The sequence below is a fragment of the Lipotes vexillifer genome, unplaced genomic scaffold (assembly GCF_000442215.2).
Source record: "Lipotes vexillifer unplaced genomic scaffold, Lipotes_vexillifer_v1.1 scaffold109, whole genome shotgun sequence".
NCBI lineage: Eukaryota > Metazoa > Chordata > Mammalia > Artiodactyla > Lipotidae > Lipotes > Lipotes vexillifer.
The window spans coordinates 115086-132591 of NW_006790015.1; the positions used below are offsets into that span (position 1 = coordinate 115086).

At 46.2% G+C, this 17506-nt stretch overlaps 1 protein-coding gene across 2 annotated transcripts in view; it reads left to right on the forward strand.

Annotated features, from left to right (window-relative positions):
* UBE4B (ubiquitination factor E4B) overlaps window positions 1-16969 on the forward strand; it is a 110924-nt gene extending 93955 nt beyond the window's left edge. Inside the window, exons 23-27 of one of the 2 annotated variants that reach the window (XM_007463139.1) lie at window positions 3589-3723; window positions 6386-6577; window positions 14002-14176; window positions 15113-15259; window positions 15568-16969. In XM_007463139.1, the coding sequence (XP_007463201.1) occupies window positions 3589-3723; window positions 6386-6577; window positions 14002-14176; window positions 15113-15259; window positions 15568-15629 (711 nt within the window). In that variant the 3' untranslated portion in view covers window positions 15630-16969. The remainder of the gene's footprint in view (window positions 1-3588; window positions 3724-6385; window positions 6578-14001; window positions 14177-15112; window positions 15260-15567) is intronic. The other variant, XM_007463140.1, reaches the window with a different exon arrangement.
* Window positions 16970-17506: the final 537 nt, after the last annotated feature.

Sequence of the window (17506 nt, forward strand, 5' to 3'; positions counted from 1 at the left end):
AATAGGTCTGTTATCCAGGGTTCCATGGCAAATTCCTGCTGTGCCAGTGACAGCACACTGCCCTCTCCTGACATTGATTGCCACCATTTAGATGATTCCCCGGTCAGCTATTAGGCCCTTCGCAGCTATTGGTGACTTCATATATTGCTTAGTTCTGCTCCTGGTTTTGTTAGGTTCAAAACCAGAACTGCTTTCCGGAACGCTGGGAGGACCGCTTTTTCTTTACTCGCAGCAGCATCCTCGAGGTGAAGATAGTACTGAGGTTGTTCTAAAGCTGTGGAGTCAAAACTCGCTTAAACGTAGAATGTCGAAGCACACTTAGGGAAGGTTTTCATTCCAAGTATTCCTGCAGCTTTGATGAGAATTTTACGTCTTACTGTCGCCAACGTGCTTCAACTACAAACTTAAACCTTCTGGGGGGGCTTTGCGCAGAGTCCGTGGATGCTGGATTTCTCCGGTGTCCATGCCACCACGCTCCTTGAGCCCCTCTAATTGTATTCATGAGGTGGCGCAGTGGTCGTCATCTTTTCCCTCGGCACTGTACTGGCACCCTCTCGATGGCGTTCATCCTACCCACCAGCCTCATATGCATTTCTAAACACACCTTAAACTGTTTCGCTCCTGTGCCTCCAAAACCCTCCTCCTGCTGCTCTCTGTTTCCCATGGGGCGGCATCACCCCCAGGCCTGAGGCTCCCCAGGGTGGCTCTAAGACATCCTCCCATGCTTACCCCTTGTCACAGTCTGTCAGCTCGAATCTGGTCCAGTCCCCCGGCCTTTGCAGAACGTGCCGGGGAAACAGATGAGCTGCAGTTGCAAGAGCCCCAGCTTCGGGGTCCAGGGGACCTGGGTTTGAGAACTGTCACTGCCGCACATTAAAAGTTCTTCCTCGCTGTTTCCTAGCCCGTAAATCAGAGATAGTTCTTGCCTTGTGGGAAAGTTGTGAGGAGAGACAGATGGTGAGGACATAGTTCATGACCAGCCCAGAGAAAGTATTCAGGATATGTAGCTCCTATTGCTTTGTTTGCCTTGAGACACTTTTGTCCAAAATGCTGTACATTCTACTCTTATGTATTAAAATCTTACCCATTCTTTGAGGGAGGTCTTGTCCAAATACTCCCTCACGGCTGACCTGCCCCATCAGTGGAGCTGCGAAGTCTCACCTTTCTCCCCACTCCTGTAACACCCTCTTATGTCACTCATGATGATGATGTTGGACCAGCTTACGTTGTCGATGTTGGGATGTGGGTCTGTGGCACATGACCTCATCCAGAGTCAGTGCTTGTAATAATAGCATTTGTTTATGAGGCGACTGAGCAGATACTATTGATTTTTCTGGGTCAACGGATGGAAAAGGGCATAAATAATCCCTAAAAAAAATGCTCCTTCAGAATCAGGTCTGCTTGACTTTGGAGTCACTTCCTGCCTCCTGCCTCCCCGCCTGGTCCTCCCAGGTGCTCAGCTCTCAGGCTTCTCTTCTCTCTCCGCACTTGCTCCCTAGGTCGTGTGTTTCTCGGTGAGGATGCTGGTTGGAGTTTTGCTGTAGGAGTAATTCTTTGCTATGAGACACGGTCCCAGACACTGCAGGACCTTTAACATCTCTAGCTCGTGCCCATTTAATGCCAGTGATGTTACTCTCCGACCCTGGGTCACCATGCAGCTGGAAACATTCCCACACGTGGCCTGATGCCGCCAGTTGAAAATCACTGCTAGCTGATCTCATCTATTCCAAGGCTTTAGCTGTCTGTATTCTAACGACTCGAAAATGTGCCTCCCCAGCTCGGCTCACTCCTGATTCAGGCTTACATAACCAGCTGTTGACCTGCCCCTGCCCAGTGGTCTAATAGGATCTCAAACCTGATTTGTCCAAAACTGAGCCCTCGATGTCGTCCCCCAGATCTCCGCTCCAGACTGCCCTGTCTCAGGAAGTGCCGACCGCATTCTGCTCATTGCTCTGGCTCAGCACCTTCTGGAGTCTTCCTTGATTCCTCTCTCTCCCAGCAAAGGCCCCTGGGCTCTGTCCTAAAGTATGTTTGTTATCTGACCTCTTCCCCCACCTCCAGCTCACTACCGTCTCTCAACCTGCATTACTGGAGTAGCCCCGCATTTGGTTTCAGCCTCCACCCTTGCCCATGTGCATTCCAGCAGGATGGTGTTAAAATCTGTCAGCCTCTCATCCCTGCTCTGCTCAGAGCCCTTCCAGGCTTCCCGAATTCTCACACTCGGGCCTGGAGGGCACTGCAGTCTCGGCCCTGCCCTTCCCCTTCGCTCATGCTACCCTGCCCCCACTCGCCTCCTTGATCTTCCACCGAACAGCAGGGCCTTTGCACTTGCTGTTCCCTGAGCCCGGAGTGCTTTTCCCCTGGATCTTGCTGACTCACTTCCTTCAGATACCTGCTTAAATGTTACCTCCTCAGAGAGGCCTTCCCTGACCACCCTTTCCAGACTAGCACCCCAGCCCCAACACACTCTTCCCCCCACCCTCCCAGCCCTGCTTTATTTTTCTTCATCGTTATTGGACTTATCTGTATCTGGGTGGGTGTCTGTTTATTGCTTATCTCCCTAACTGGCGTCTAAATTCCATGAGGTAGGGACCCTTCTTGGTCACGTTCTGTGCTTCATCTCCAGGACCTAAAGGAGGCCTGGCCTGTGGAAGGGGCTGGATCACACTGATTGATGAATGAATGTGACAGCCAGACACACACTGAGGTGGTTCTCACCTTGCTCTTCCTCCATCCTCCCTGCTTCAGCCTTTCGTTCCTGACCGAAGGGCGGTGGGCAGGTCACCCAGCACTGGTGCAGGATCTCCACCGGGCACTTACCCAGGGGGCACTCGTGCGGCTACATCAGCTGTTCTAGCTATTTCCCCTCCCCCAGGGTAAAGTAAACAGGCCTCTGAGCAGATGTAGGAATTTAAGCCCGTACTGATGTTTCTGTATTTGGTCTGTCACAGAGCCTTCAATAGATTCCACCTTATTTTACCCATGAGTCAAATACACCTTATTGTCTTGTTTCCCAGCCTATGGCAGAGTAGAAGGGGGAGGATGGCACCAGAGGCAAGCATGCTGACAGTTGTAGAGGTTGACAGCCTAACCGATGTGGAGAGACAAAATTCAAAAGCTGAGCAATCTACAGGCCCTTGGTGTTGTGGCGAAACCTATAGGCCAGTGTGATAGCGCGGCTCGCCTGTGGTTTTCAAAATAACGATGACTACGCAGACGTTGTTATTAAGGAAGGTGAATATCCTTTATTAGCACGTGTATCAGGCAGGATGTAAGAATCACTTATTGCGTCCTGCATAGAAGTTGATGGTGAGTTCTTTTATCATTGAGGAAACTGAGTCTCATGTAAGTTAAGTCATGTGCCAAGGTCCCCTTATTCAAAGCCCTAAAGACATCCGATGGCGAAAGGAATAAACCTCAGTAATCTGGAAGGTTTGCTGTACAGGTTGTTGTATCATTCCCTAAGTATGTTGGCTGTATTATGCACTTTCCCAGTTATGAGCTGACTGTATTTTTCCTTCACACTTGGCGTTTGCTGAGCTGCTGACTGTACTGAGATGTGTCTGGCATCTGTTCACTGTTCCCCAGGATCAGCAGCAGGCCCGCCAGTCCCAGCTCGCTCAGGATGAGCGCGTTTCACGCTCCTATCTTGCCCTGGCGACAGAAACCGTGGACATGTTCCATATCCTCACCAAGCAGGTCCAGAAGCCATTCCTCAGACCTGTGAGTAGAACCTTGGGGGTATTTGTTTTGTCTGTTGGATTCCACATTCAGAGTCTATCACTTATAACTAAATAGAGTAGTTGTTGAAATCCTGGGTGTTTCAGCACCACAGTCACGGATCAGTGAAATTCTGTTACTGATTTTCTTCCCAGTTATGGTAATTGATACACACAACATTCTATCGATAGTCTGTGCAGTCTGCCAAAGGTCACTTCCAAGATAACTTATATCACTTTCTGCTGAGACAGCACATTGGATTATTAATGTTGAAGCTGTGACATATTTTTATCATCGTCGACTCCAGTATTTTATTTATAGGAAAAGTATAGGTGACATCAATTGGAAATGAGACTATATTAAGTAGAAATAATTGATAGTATATAAGAACTTTGGTTCTCTTCCGTGTTTAGTCCAAGCGACCCCTGCCCGGCCTCCATGTTTAATGATAGGTCAAAGGTAGCCAGATTGTTTGGCCGTGACTTGATTGATGAGACCGGGATCCTATTTCTGAAATCGAAACTGAGGGGCATAAATGAAGATCTCTGCTTCTCTTCAACAGTCCGCCGCAACACACACACACACGCACGCACGCACACACACACACACGCACGCACGCACACAAACACACACACAGAGTTTAGAAGTCTTATGGTGGGGCCGGGGCAAGGATAGTGAGGAAGGCAAGAAAGGGGCCTGAGATTTGGTAGTTACTTGCCCACATGGAGACAAGTTTACAGTGGGATATAATTTTACTACACGTTTCCTCCAGTTTCCCTGTTTACTTTCACCTCCATCATTATCACTACACCCTGTCCTACGCGCAACTCAAGAGATGAGCCCCCTCCTCTGTCCGCTTTACGTTTCATGTCTCTTCATAAATAGATTTCAGTGCAAGAGCAGCAGAACATGAAGCAAAACAGTGCATCACTGAAAGCGTGAGAACCCTCAACTCCTTTAGATAAGGTACTTCAGACACTTGCTTCCCTTAAAGGTTTGCAAATGGACTTCTTTAAACTTTTTCTATAAAGGCCAGACAGTAAATGGTTTAGGCATTGTAGGCCACATGGCCTCTATTGCAGCTGCTAGCTTTGCTGTTGCTGTGTTCCAATAAAACTCCATGAAGTGAGGCATCAGGCCAGATATGTCTTGCAGCTAGCAGTTTGCCAATCCCTGCTCTAAGTCATGTTTTATTTTGTGTTCAGCTACTCCGATGGCAGTGCTCTTTGATTGTTCAGAAGGTCAGAAACTATAAAAATTACTTGAGACTAAATTATCATAAAGCCTATTTTTAGTTCTAAATTCTTCATTTTTTGTAAAGGAAATTATTGAAAGCTAAGTCTGTTATTTTCATGTCAATTAAAATTAATGTTTTTCAAGACCTGCTCTTTGATCTGAGCTCTCCATACACCTGGGTCACAGTCTTCTGCCCCACAGCCTTTGCCTGTGCCTGCTTTGATCTTTCCTTTTCCTTTGCTGCACTGTTTTCACCTTCTTTGCTGGTTAACACAAAACTCTCCCACTTCAGGAAAAAAAAAAAATTACCAATTATATCCTATTCTTATCCCTCCTTTACCTCACGGTTTCTTAACAGTTAAATACAGGAGTACTGGGCTTCCCTGGTGGCACAGTGGTTGAGAGTCCGCCTGCCGATGCGGGGGACACAGGTTCGTGCCCCGGTCCGGGAGGATCCCACATGCCGCGGGACAGCTGGGCCTGTGAGCCATGGCCGCTGAGCCTGCGCGTCTGGAGCCTGTGCTCCGCAACGGGAGAAGCCACAGCAGTGAGAGGCCCGCATACCGGGAAAAAAAAAAAAAAAAAAAAATACAGGAGTACTTTTTACTTTGTGCAAAAGCAGGTCCTTTAGAAGCCAAATTTAAGTTGAATTTGTATAAATCCAGTCACGAAATTTAATGAAAACCTTGTTACTTAAAGAGAAGCCTTTCACAGCTCATTTTTTATGGCCGGTGTTTAATACTCGGTAAGTCAGGTTTTCCTATTTGAGGTTTGCTTAAAGCAATGTATGCCCACCTATAGTAGGTACTGTATCATCTTGTGGGGTTATAGCATATTATTTCATAATGAGTTTTTAGTTGTTTCATTTAAGTCTTGTCTCACTGGCTAGATTTAAAACTATTCAAGACATAAATTTTATCTTCTATCTCTTTTATATTTCTTCACTCTTTGCATCTGATAAATAAATAAGAATAGTGCCTATTGCCTGAACTCTCAGGGACTTGAAATTTATAGAAAAATAATACATAAAATGATGGCTGAAAGAGCATACTCCAGAAACTTCCATGACACGTGTGATGATGATGGAATTATGAATAGTTTTCCTCTTTTACCTATTAACAAATTCGAAGTGATCCTTGCTTTTATAATTAAAGCATGAATTTAATGAAAATGTTGCCTTTTGGGTATTTATGAATATTCCATCAGCATATGCAACATTCTATGAAATATTAGGATTACTGGATTAGGCAGGGAGAGTGAAGGAAAGTTTGAATGAATGTTCACCTTCAGCGTGTGATACAGCACATATAAGGGATTCTTTGAAGATTGAGCCTCTGCCAATTCCTGTTCCTCCACTGAAATGGGAGTTTTGGGTCCTTCTTGCTTGTCTCAACAGCATGAATTGTCCTATTATCCTGTGATTTCCTAGGAACTCGGACCCCGATTGGCTGCGATGCTGAACTTTAATCTTCAGCAACTCTGTGGTCCTAAGTGCCGTGACCTGAAAGTTGAAAACCCTGAGAAATACGGCTTTGAACCAAAGAAGCTGTTGGACCAACTGACGGATATTTACTTGCAGCTGGACTGTGCCCGGTTCGCTAAAGCCATTGCTGACGACCAGGTTAGTGCCCAAGGGAACAGTTTCAGAGGGAGCCTGGAGTTCAGGCTTCTGAAGTGGGTGACTTGAGTTTGCTTCCCTGTGGATTTCCCGGCAGACCCTGCGCGATTACATATCCGTCTGTTCTTGGATTTTCCCCGCTTGAAATCAAGGAAGGTGACACTTTTCAAAATGTGGTTTGAGAAGTTTTTAGTATGTAAATAGAAATAATGGCCACAGTGGCAAGGGGAACTTGTCTGGTGTAAATGGATGTGACTCGGTTGTTTTCCTTTGGGCGTAAAGAGCAGATTTGCCTCTCAGATCCGTCTCCAGTTGAGTTTGTACACATCTTGCTAAGGGCCTCGACAAATCGGTTACATTTCCAGAAAGAGCCTGGTTTTCGCAGGGAATCCAAATCTTCTTCCCAAGAAGGAGATTTAATAACAGCTTCAGTGCTGCCGTTATTTCTGTGGTTCCAGGTTTCAAACCGTGTACGTTATCTTTACATTCTTCCCTCCTTTATTCCTTGTGTCCCTCTGATCGTATCCATTTTGTGGTTTTCATTTTCACAGCTAGCAGTTTAGTCCAAGCGACCCCTGCCCGGCCTCCATGTTTAATTTTTCAGTATCTCATAAAGGGCTTCCCCTCCCTCCACGTTCCTGTGTCCTGCAACATCTTCAGCGTTATAATAACTGATGTTTATTAACCACGCAGCAAGTTTTAGCCACTTTTCATGTTTTCACTTGTAATCCTCACAAAATCCTACAATTTAGGTTTAGTTGGATTCCTTGCTTTACATGGAGGCACACAGAGGTTAAAGAGCTGCACAGTTGATGTGAGGCAGAGGCAGGATTCCCACCTGGCAGTCTGGCCCTGAGCCCATGTTCTCAGCTTCTCTGCTCTCCACTTAGAATGCCCCCAAAGTGCCATGTCTGTTTCAGTCTCTGCATCTTTGTTCACATTATTTATCCAAGTATTAACTCACATCTCAGGGTAACCATCACTAGGCATTCCAGAAGGTTCTTTACTTATATCTCATCCAAAGGTCAAAATAGGGGAATTGTAGGTACTTTTTATTTTTCAATAACAGCATTATTGAGGTCTTGACAAAGCACCTGCAATGGAAAAAACCACATATGTCTAAAGCAGTTTTTCCATAAAAAGTCGTGGTAAAAGAGCAGGTTAGGTGCTTGCAGTTACTTTGGGTAGATGCTAAAATGATTCTCTAGCCTACGACTGTATGATGCTGCACATATTGAGAAATGGAAGATAAGCGGTAGCCTTAAGAGGGACAGGAAATGGAAACGCTCCCCAGGCAAGGTCAGGTGGTCTGCTTGGGCAGCAGGCCGGCTGGAACTGGGCCTCTCTGGCCCAACCAGAGGTCGGGTGTGAGGAGTCCCCAGGGACTCCTCCGCTTTCACTGTCAGGGACTCAGAAGGGTCGTTTAGCCGGCTCCCTCTTCTGGTAGGTCTTGCTGTGGCTACCACATCGCAAGCAGTTATAACACGTAACATAAAGTTTGCAGTGTGCATGAGCACAGCACACCCAGTGAGACGGTGAAAACCAAGTGGGTGACAAAGGAGTGTTTCCAAGTTCTTCCAGCTGCCTTTCCTTGGTGACCAACAGAACGTCCACACTGCTTGGTAATGCCTATGGATTGTGGTGGTGGCACAGGTGGTGGCCTGTGGTGGCACGTGGCTTGAGTCACAGGCAGCGGTTTCTGCACAGTGGCACATGGGTCTTCTCAAATGTCTAAATAGCCCGGTTCTTCCAGACACGTGAAGCAGGCACACAAGTGCCAGTGGCACAGTGGAGAGAAAAACACTTTTTAAGTGGTTTCTTTGCTGCCTTGTACAGTGTGGCGTTTGTCTTGATTGTTGGACACTTTCCATTTATACGGGCTGTAAGCTGATGAGGGGCCTGCCCACTGGATTGTTTCGGAAGAGGGGCTGGTGGGGGGCTGGGGGTGGAAGGGTGGAAGACTAGAAAGCTCCAGGGAGGTGGTAGAATTTCGTCTTCTCCCTTGGGAGCAGTGCTTTTGCTTCGCTCTGGTTCTGTCTGGTATGTCTTGTTTCCCTGGGAAGACAGAGGAGAAAAAAAACAGCAGCCGATCAAGGGAAGAAACTGAGAGCCTTCTCTCCTGTGCACCGAGAGCGGGCGGAAGACAGGTGCCCGGGAGAGGTGACAGGAGGCCCCAGCGCGAGGAGCCCTGAGCCTTACACTCACAGGCCTGAGGAGAGAGCCCCTCGTCAGAGAGGAAGTGCGACAGGACAGTTGTCCCTGGAGCCCAGAGAGCCCAGGAGAGAGAGAGGTCTTAGCCTGACACAGTGAGCTGCACTGAGGGCCAAGTCTGCCTGTGGTTTCCGGGCAGATGGACGGCAGATCTGTTGTTCATGGAGCGCTGTCTGTTAACACCATATTCCATTAAATAACAATAGTAGTAAAGAGCCCATGTAATGGGGACTTCCTGGTGGTCCAGTGATTAAGACTTCGCCTTCCAGTGCAGGGGGTGTGGGTTCGATTCCTGGTCAGGGAGCTAAGATCCCACATGGCTCCCGGCCAAAAAACCAAAACATAAAACAGAAGCAATATTGTAACAAATTCAATAAAGACTTTAAAAAGATGATCCATATCAAAAAAAAAAAAGAAAAAAAATATCTTGGGATTTCCCTGGTGGTCCGGCGGTAAAGAATCCACCTTGCGGGCTTCCCTGGTGGCGCAGTGGTTGGGAGTCCGCCTGCCGATGTAGGGGACGCGGGTTCGTGCCCCGGTCTGGGAGGATCCCATATGCCGCGGAGCGGCTGCTCCCGTGGGCCATGGCCACTGAGCCTGCACGTCCGGAGCCTGGGCTCCGCAACGGGAGAGGCCGCAGTGGTGGGAGGCCCGCGTACCGCAGGGGAAAAAAAAAAAAAAAAGAATCCACCTTCCAATGCAGGGACTGCAGGTTCAATCCGTGGTTGGGGATCCAAGATCCCACATGCCGCGGGGCAGCTAAGCTCACGCGCCACAACTACTGAACTCGCGTGCCTCAACGAGAGAGCCCGCGTGCCACAAACTACAGAGTCCTTGCACTCTGGAACCCGCGCACCACAACTAGAGAGAAGCCCACACACTGCAGTGAAAGATCCCGCATTCCTCAACGAAGATCCCTCATGCCGCAACTAAGACCCGATGCAACCATAAAAATTAAAATAAAAAAAAAAGAGCCCATGTGAAACCTCACTTCTACGCAGCGTTCTTTTTTTTTTTTTAGTAAATTTATTTATTTGGCTGTGTTGGGTCTTCGTTGCTGCACGCAGGCTTTCTCTAGTTGCGGTGAGCGGGGGCTACTCTTGGTTGCGGTGCGCGGGCTTCTCATTACGGTGGCTTCTCTTGTTGCAGAGCACGGGCTCTAGGTGCATGGGCTTCAGTAGTTGTGGCATGTGGGCTCAGTAGTTGTGGCTCACAGGCTCTACAACACAGGCTGAGTAGTTGTGGCACACGGGCTTTGTTGCTCCACAGCATGTGGGATCTTCCCAGACCAGGGCTCAAACCCATGTCCCCTGCATTGGCAGGCGGATTCTTAACCATTGTCCCACCAGGGGAGTCCTGCAGCCTTCCTTTTTTTTGAGGTGAAATTCACATAACATAAAATTAACCATGTTGAAGTGTATAATTCGGTGGCATTTAGTATATTCACAGTATTGTACAACCATCACCTCTAATGACCCCCACAAGGAAATCCCGTACCCATTAAGCAGTCAGTGTCCCTTCCTCCTCACCCCAGCTCCTGGCAACCACCAAACTGCTTTCTGTCTTTATTTTACCTGTTTTTACATTTATCTGTTAGCCTATTCTGAATATTTCATGTAAATGGAATCATACAATGTATAACCTTTTGTGTCTGGCTTCTTTCACGTAGCATGCTTTCGAGGTTCATCCATGTTATATATAGCATGTATCAGTATCTGATTCCTTTTTACAGCTTAATGTTTCGTTATATGGCTATACCATGGTTTGTTTATTCATTCATCCATTGATGGACATTTGAATTGTTTCCACCTTTTGGCTGTTATAAATAGTATCCTGTGAACGTTCATGTAAAAGTGTTTGAGTACCTATTTTCAATTCTTTGGGATATACTTAGGAGTAGAATTTCTGAGTCATATGGTAATTCTATGTTTAACATGCCCACCAGCAGTGTACGAAGGTTCTAATTTCTCCACATCCTTGCCAACACTTGCTATTTTCTGTTTTGTTTTTTTATTTTTAAATAGCCACCCTAGTGGGAGTAAAGTGGTATTTCACTGTGGTTTTGATTTGCATTTCCCTAATGACAAATGTTGTTGAACATCTTTTCGTGTACTTGCTGGTCATTTGTATATCTTTTTTGAAGAAATGTCTGTTCGATCCTTCATCTTTTTTTTTTTTTTGGCAGCACCAAGCAGATTTGTGGGATTTTAGTTACCTGACCAGGGATTCAACCCAGGCCCTCGGTAGTGAAAGCACGAGTCCTAACCACTGGACCACCAGAGAACTCCCCTTCATCCATTTTTTATTTTATTTTTTATTTATTTATTTTTGGCTGCATTAGATCTTCATTGCTGCACGCGGGCTTTCTTTAGTTGCGTCGAGCGGGGGCATCTCATTGCGGTGGCTTCTCTTGTTGTGGAGCACGGGCTGTAGGCTCACGGGCTTCAGTACTTGTGGCGCACAGGCTCTAGAGTGCAGGCTCAGTAGCTGTAGCGCACGGGCTTATTAGTTGCTCCACGGCATGTGGGAATCTTCCTGGACTAGGGCTCAAACCTGTGTCCTCTGCATTGGCAGGTGGATTCTGAACCACTGTGCCACCAGGGAAACCCCTATCCATTTTTTAAATTGGATTCTTTCTGTTTTGTTCTTTATATATTCTGTGTGAGTTCTTTATATATTCTGGATACTAGCCCTTTATCAGATATATGATTTGCAGATATTTTTATGTTTAATTTCTGTAGCCATTCTGTGAGATCCTTGAAGTCAAGAACAACATCTTGGGACTTCCCTGGTGGTCCAGTTAAGAATCAGCCTGGGCTTCCCTGGTGGCACAGTGGTTAAGAATCTGCCTGCCAATGCAGGGGACATGGGTTTGAGCCCTGGTCCGAGAAGATCCCACATGCCGCAGAGCAACTAAGCCCAGGCGCCACAACTACTGAGCCCGCATTCTAGAGCACACGAGCCACAACTACTGAGCCTGTGTGCTCTAGAGCTCGCGCGCTGCAACTGCTGAGCCCACACACCATAGCTACTGAAGCCCGTGCGCTCTGGGCCCCGTGTGCTGCAACTACTGAAGCCCGCGTGCCTGGAGCCCGTGCTCTGCAATGAGAGAAGCCACCGCAATAAGTCCGTGTGCTACAACAAAGCATAGCCCCCACTCACCGCAACTAGAGAAAGCCACAGACAACAACTAAGATCCAGCACAGCCAAAAAAAAAACCACAACATCTTTGCTTCCTCTCTGACACCATCCACACTGAACTTGAAGCAGCAGCTCAGTAATCCGTATTTGGTTGATTCATTGACACCACTGCTCTTTGAAACTGAGTGCCATGTTCCCTTATCATAAGTACCCTTTGATTTCTTTTTTCTTTTTTTTGGCTGTGCTGGGTCTTGGTTGCTACTCACAGGCTTTCTCTAGTTGCGGCGAGCGGGGGCTACTCTTCGTTGCGGTGTGCAGGTTTCTCATTGCGGTGGCTTCTCTTGTTGCGGAGCATGGGCTCTAGGCACGTGGGCTTCAGCAGTTGTGGCACACGGGCTCTAGAGCGCAGGCTCAGTAGTTGTGGCACACGGGCTTAGTTGCTCTGCAGCATGTGGGATCTTCCCGGACCAGGGCTCGAACCCATGTCCCTTGCATTGGCAGGCGGATTCTTAACCACTGCGCCACCAGGGAAGTCCCTAGCCTTTGATTTCTGATAATGCTCACTCCACTGCTCTATCTTAGAAGTTGACTTAACAGCAGGCAGAAGTCAGTTGGTTAAAAACTCAATCATCTTTTGAGAAATAGAGTGGGTGATATTTTCGAGAATAGTAAATGGGCTAAGAACGACTACTTGTTTACACAGAGAAGTTCAAGGTGAATCGTCTCAGTAGTGTGGATAGCAGCACCCACCCTGTGCGTTTTTGCCCTTCCAACATCTCACCATAAGCCTTTGGCCGTTCATCCCCTGTGCCTCTTCCCAAAGGGACAGGGACTGCAGCTTACCTGGCTCATAATAAGTAGACACCAAATAAAGTATCTGTTGACCTAATGTAGTCATTTAGTTTCAGAAAACTGTAACCGAGGCTCTCTGAACTTTTCAAATTATTTTAAAGGATGATTGCCAGGCCCAAGCGCCCTGCTGGCTTTTTGTCCTCTCCTCTCTTTTCCCGAGTTGCATGGATTAAATAAGGGGCGTGGCTGTGTGTGGAGAGAGAAAGTGAGCATGTGCACTTATTTAGAAACTGAAGTTAAAAAAGAACAGAAGAAAGACTGAGGACTTTCATTCCAGCCTTCTAAGGGAACACAAGTATTGAGATGAGTTCATCCCATGATGTTCATGTGAATCCTCGTTTAGAAATCACAGGTCACAGATTATGGTCCTATCGTTCAGAGTTTCAGATTTAGTCATTCCCCTCCTCCATTTGCATCACTGTCACTAAAGTGACAAGCATGCAGTGTTTTTGCCGTAAATGCAAAATACGATATACTTTTGATATTTTGAAATGGCAGTGCTTTATATAAATTAGGCACCTGTGGGGTAGGTGTTACTACCCCCATTTTACACCTGAGGAAACTGGGGCTCAGGAGAGTTCGAGCTTTCTCTAAGACCACGCAGCAGGTAGATGGTAAAGCCAGGATTGAAACCCAGGCTTGCCTGGGTCTTTGGTAGGCGCTTGCCGTGTAGACCAGCCCTCCCACTCTCACAGGCATAAACCCTGTCTGCTCCCGTCAGTAGAGCCCCTGACATTTAACAGCGTTGAACTGAGAGATCTTAAATAAGGATTGACAGGGAATGGGAGAACGCGCTTGTTGATTATGAACTGTACTGGGTTGTTTTCACCATGTTTACCTTTAGGGAAAAGAACTGAAATTTCCAGCTCCTCTCAGGCTGCGAGGGCTCAGTGCCTGGCAAGGACTGAAGTAGACTTTCAGTCCTTCTCTTTTTTTAATATTTAAATTTTAAGAGAAATGGATGTTTGCTATAAAAGTAATTAAAGCTTTTTAAAATTCCCTTCATTTGCCTCAATCCTGAAGCCCTTTCCAGAGGCCTTGTACAGTTTGGTGCGTATTAGCCCAGTCTTTATGTATTTATAGCCATGTCAAAGTATTTATATATGTACATTATAATTTTAGGGCTTTTTTAGAAAACAGATGATGCTTTGGGTATTTTCTGCAGCTTGCTTTTTTCCACTTAAAATATATTTACGTCTCACAGTGTCTTTCCTCATTTTCAGAGATCCTACAGCAAAGAATTGTTTGAAGAAGTTATTTCGAAGATGCGGAAGGCAGGGATCAAATCCACAATAGCGATAGAGAAGTTTAAACTTCTGGCTGAGAAGGTGGAGGAGATTGTGGCCAAGAACGCGCGTGCAGAGATCGACTACAGTGACGCCCCGGACGAGTTCAGAGGTGAGTGGGCCCGCTTTTTTCACGTGGGATTCTTTGATTTGAGTTAACTTGAAACATGCAACATTAGAAGAGGACGTTCTGCGCTCTCATTGCTTTTTTTTTTTTTTTTTTTTTTTTGGCTGCCTTGGGTTTTCGTTGCCGTGCGTGGGCTTTCTCTTGTTACGGCGAGCGGGGGCTACTCTTCGTTGCGGTGTGCAGGTTTCTCATTGCAGTGGCTTCTCTTGTTGCGGAGCACGGGCTCTAGGTGCGTGGGCTTCAGTAGTTGTGGCACGTGGGCTCAGTAGTTGTGGCTCGCGGGCTCTAGAGCGCAGGCTCAGTAGTTGTGGCGCAATGGCTTAGTTGCTCCGTGGCATGTGGGATCTTCCCAGACCAGGGCTCGAACCCGTGTCCCCTGCATTGGCAGGCAGATTCTTAACCACTGCACTGCCAGGGAAGCCCTTCTCATTGCTTTTTGAGACACTTGGTCAGAAATTGAAATTCTGTTTATCTACCTTTAGTTCATATTATAAATTACAAGAGAAAAAAGTCCTCAGCCTGATTTCAAACCAGATAACAACCCTGAAGATTCTAAGGTCAACCTTGCCTTTGAAAGTGGGGACTCATGTTTTCAAAGAATTCTGAGAAGTCCTAAGAGGAAAGGTTGATTCTAGCCTGCCATCTTCGCCATACAGCTCGGGAGGGCCTGTCTGTCCTGCTGTCCTTTCTGTCTGTTCTTTCCTCCCAGCAGTAGCTGACAAAAGGGTGCTTTCCCTCTACAAAAGGTGAAGGATATGCCTTTATCTAATGCTGATTTCCTTCTAAACTTGGGGGCCTGGTAGGGGCCATTTGGTTGCTGTTTCTATGGTTATATTTTTCACTGATAGGAGGGAATTTGTTTTCTTTTTCAGTTTTAGACTCTATTGTTAGATCAGAGTTTGCTTTGCTTTGTCTCCGTAGACCCTCTGATGGACACCCTGATGACCGACCCCGTGCGGCTGCCCTCTGGCACCATCATGGACCGCTCCATCATCCTGCGGCACTTGCTGAACTCCCCCACGGACCCCTTCAACCGACAGACGCTGACAGAGAGCATGCTGGAGCCAGGTAGTGGAGGGCATGGCTCGAACTGCAGAGGCCAAAATCGTGTATCAGAGAGTAGTCAAAAGGGGGAAATTTAACAAATCCAGACACTACATGGTTTCTGACACTTAATGGACAAGACATAAAACATTCTTTGCTCTTTTCCACTACAGAATTCCGGTTCTTACTTTTCGTGTCCTATTTCTTCTTCAGCCTTCAGTTCAGTGAGGGAATGAATTGCCTTTTCTTTCCTTTTATACAGAACTACAAGCATCATCTCTCAGGAAGAGCCCTCCCATCTGGGGTATTCATTCTTTCCTTTCTTTTCTCAGTGCCAGAACTGAAAGAACAGATTCATGCCTGGATGAGAGAGAAACAGAACAATGATCATTAAACCATCCCCCGTGCCCACCCTCTGCGAGAAACAGCCAAGGCCGGCGAGGCAGGCAGGAGCAGCATCGGTGGTGCAAATGCTGTTCACATGTTGGAGGCCAGAAGTGACAAAATACACCAAGAGCCCACCCAGAGTGACCAAACAGTGGAGACCTGAAAGGACATGAATAAGAAGAGGAGCCCAATTCCTGTACATATATTTAAGTGACAGACGTGGTCAAAAGCTTGAGGGATACGTTTTATGATTGCTTGTGTAATAGAGCACGTCCTTCATATGTCACAATTTGGGGCTTTTGCTACGGAAGTCTTTTAGTGATTGATGACGAATGGGTCTGGGCAGCATCCCCTTCATCCTTTTTTTTTTTTTTTTTTTTTTCCTAAATCCAGTATCCGTTGGTTTTGATTGTGATTAGAGAACCTTGGACATTTTGCTGCTAAGACTCTTCCCCCCGCCGGCCCCATCCTGATCCTACTTGCACTGCTGTGGATTTTTTTAAGAGAAGCAAAAACAAAAATAAACTCTTTTCCCTGGCCCTCCAAACATTTATTCTGTGAGATAACTGTGCCTGCAACAAAGTGTTAATCCTGGGATCGTATTTTTATATCATATTCACATATTTGTTTTTTTAATTGGTGTTAGATGACATGATTAATAAAAAAGGCAAGATATTTTCAGAATTTGAATTTTAGTTTTTTTTTTTTTTTATTATTTTGAAATGTCCCTTAAATTTTTTTTTTATTCTAAACAAAATGAAGAGAATCCTGTTGCTCTGGTCCTTGTAGTGAGTCCACGATTAGGAATCTGAGGAACAGCTGCAGCAAAGGAAGCGTTTAAGTGTATCAGTATTTCGCGTCTTACGGTTTGGGGGTGGTTGGGTTATTTTTAATGCTGTGTGACAGTTGGAAACCTTTATAGTTATCCTGCGAGGGTAAATAAATTCCTCAACCCTTGAGTCTGTGAGTTCAAGGCAGGGGTCGTTTGTATGATGTGTCCTGTGGGGCTTGGCCTTACCAAAGCAAAAAAGGGGTGCAAGAAATGTGGAAGTATGTCTGCTTGTAAAAACACACACAAAGAAAAACACACACACACACACACACACACACACACACACACACACATAAACATAAGATTTTTTGTATTACTACTCCCTACTTACCATACTCGGATTCTTGAATCTCCTTTGGGGTAAAAAACGATTTGAAACCATAAGGCGTTTTGAAGAAATTAAGTCTACAAACACATACTTTCTTTTTCTTTTTCTTTCTTTCCCGCTCCACAGACAATGTCCTCTGTTCAGTTCCTAACGCAAACTACAATAAATGGTGATACACATTCAGAAGGAATCTTCTTTGAGTCTCTTCTTTTTGTGGAAAACAAAGGGGTGGGTGAAGACCAAGAGCCAGATGTGTTGGCATGTGGTACATGATCTTTCCTGGAGCCAATTAGGAGTTGCAGTTTTCAAAATAAACCTCTCCTATTGTGTCAGTCTTGATGCTCCAGCTGGTTCTTGTGTCACTGTTTGCTTGTTCAAGGGGGTTGAGCTTTGTCATGTTCAGTCTCTTCAGTTCTCAGGTGGTTACCCTACTGCAAATATATTTTCCCTGACCTTGAAAATTTTTGCTCAAGTTCAACCCATCTCATGAACATTATCTTAGGTACTGCAGTTGATGAAACCTTACCTACCAGCTCATGTAATAAGAGCAAGCGTTTCTGCAGCATTTACTGTGTGCCAGCCTATGCCAAGGCCTTTACATTTATGATTTCATTCTCTAAGATGGTACAATCATCTTTGTTTTTTTCCAGCAGGTCAGGGTGTGGGATATGGAGTGGTTAGGTCACTTGCCCAAGGTCACCTGGCCAATTAGTGGAAGAGCCGG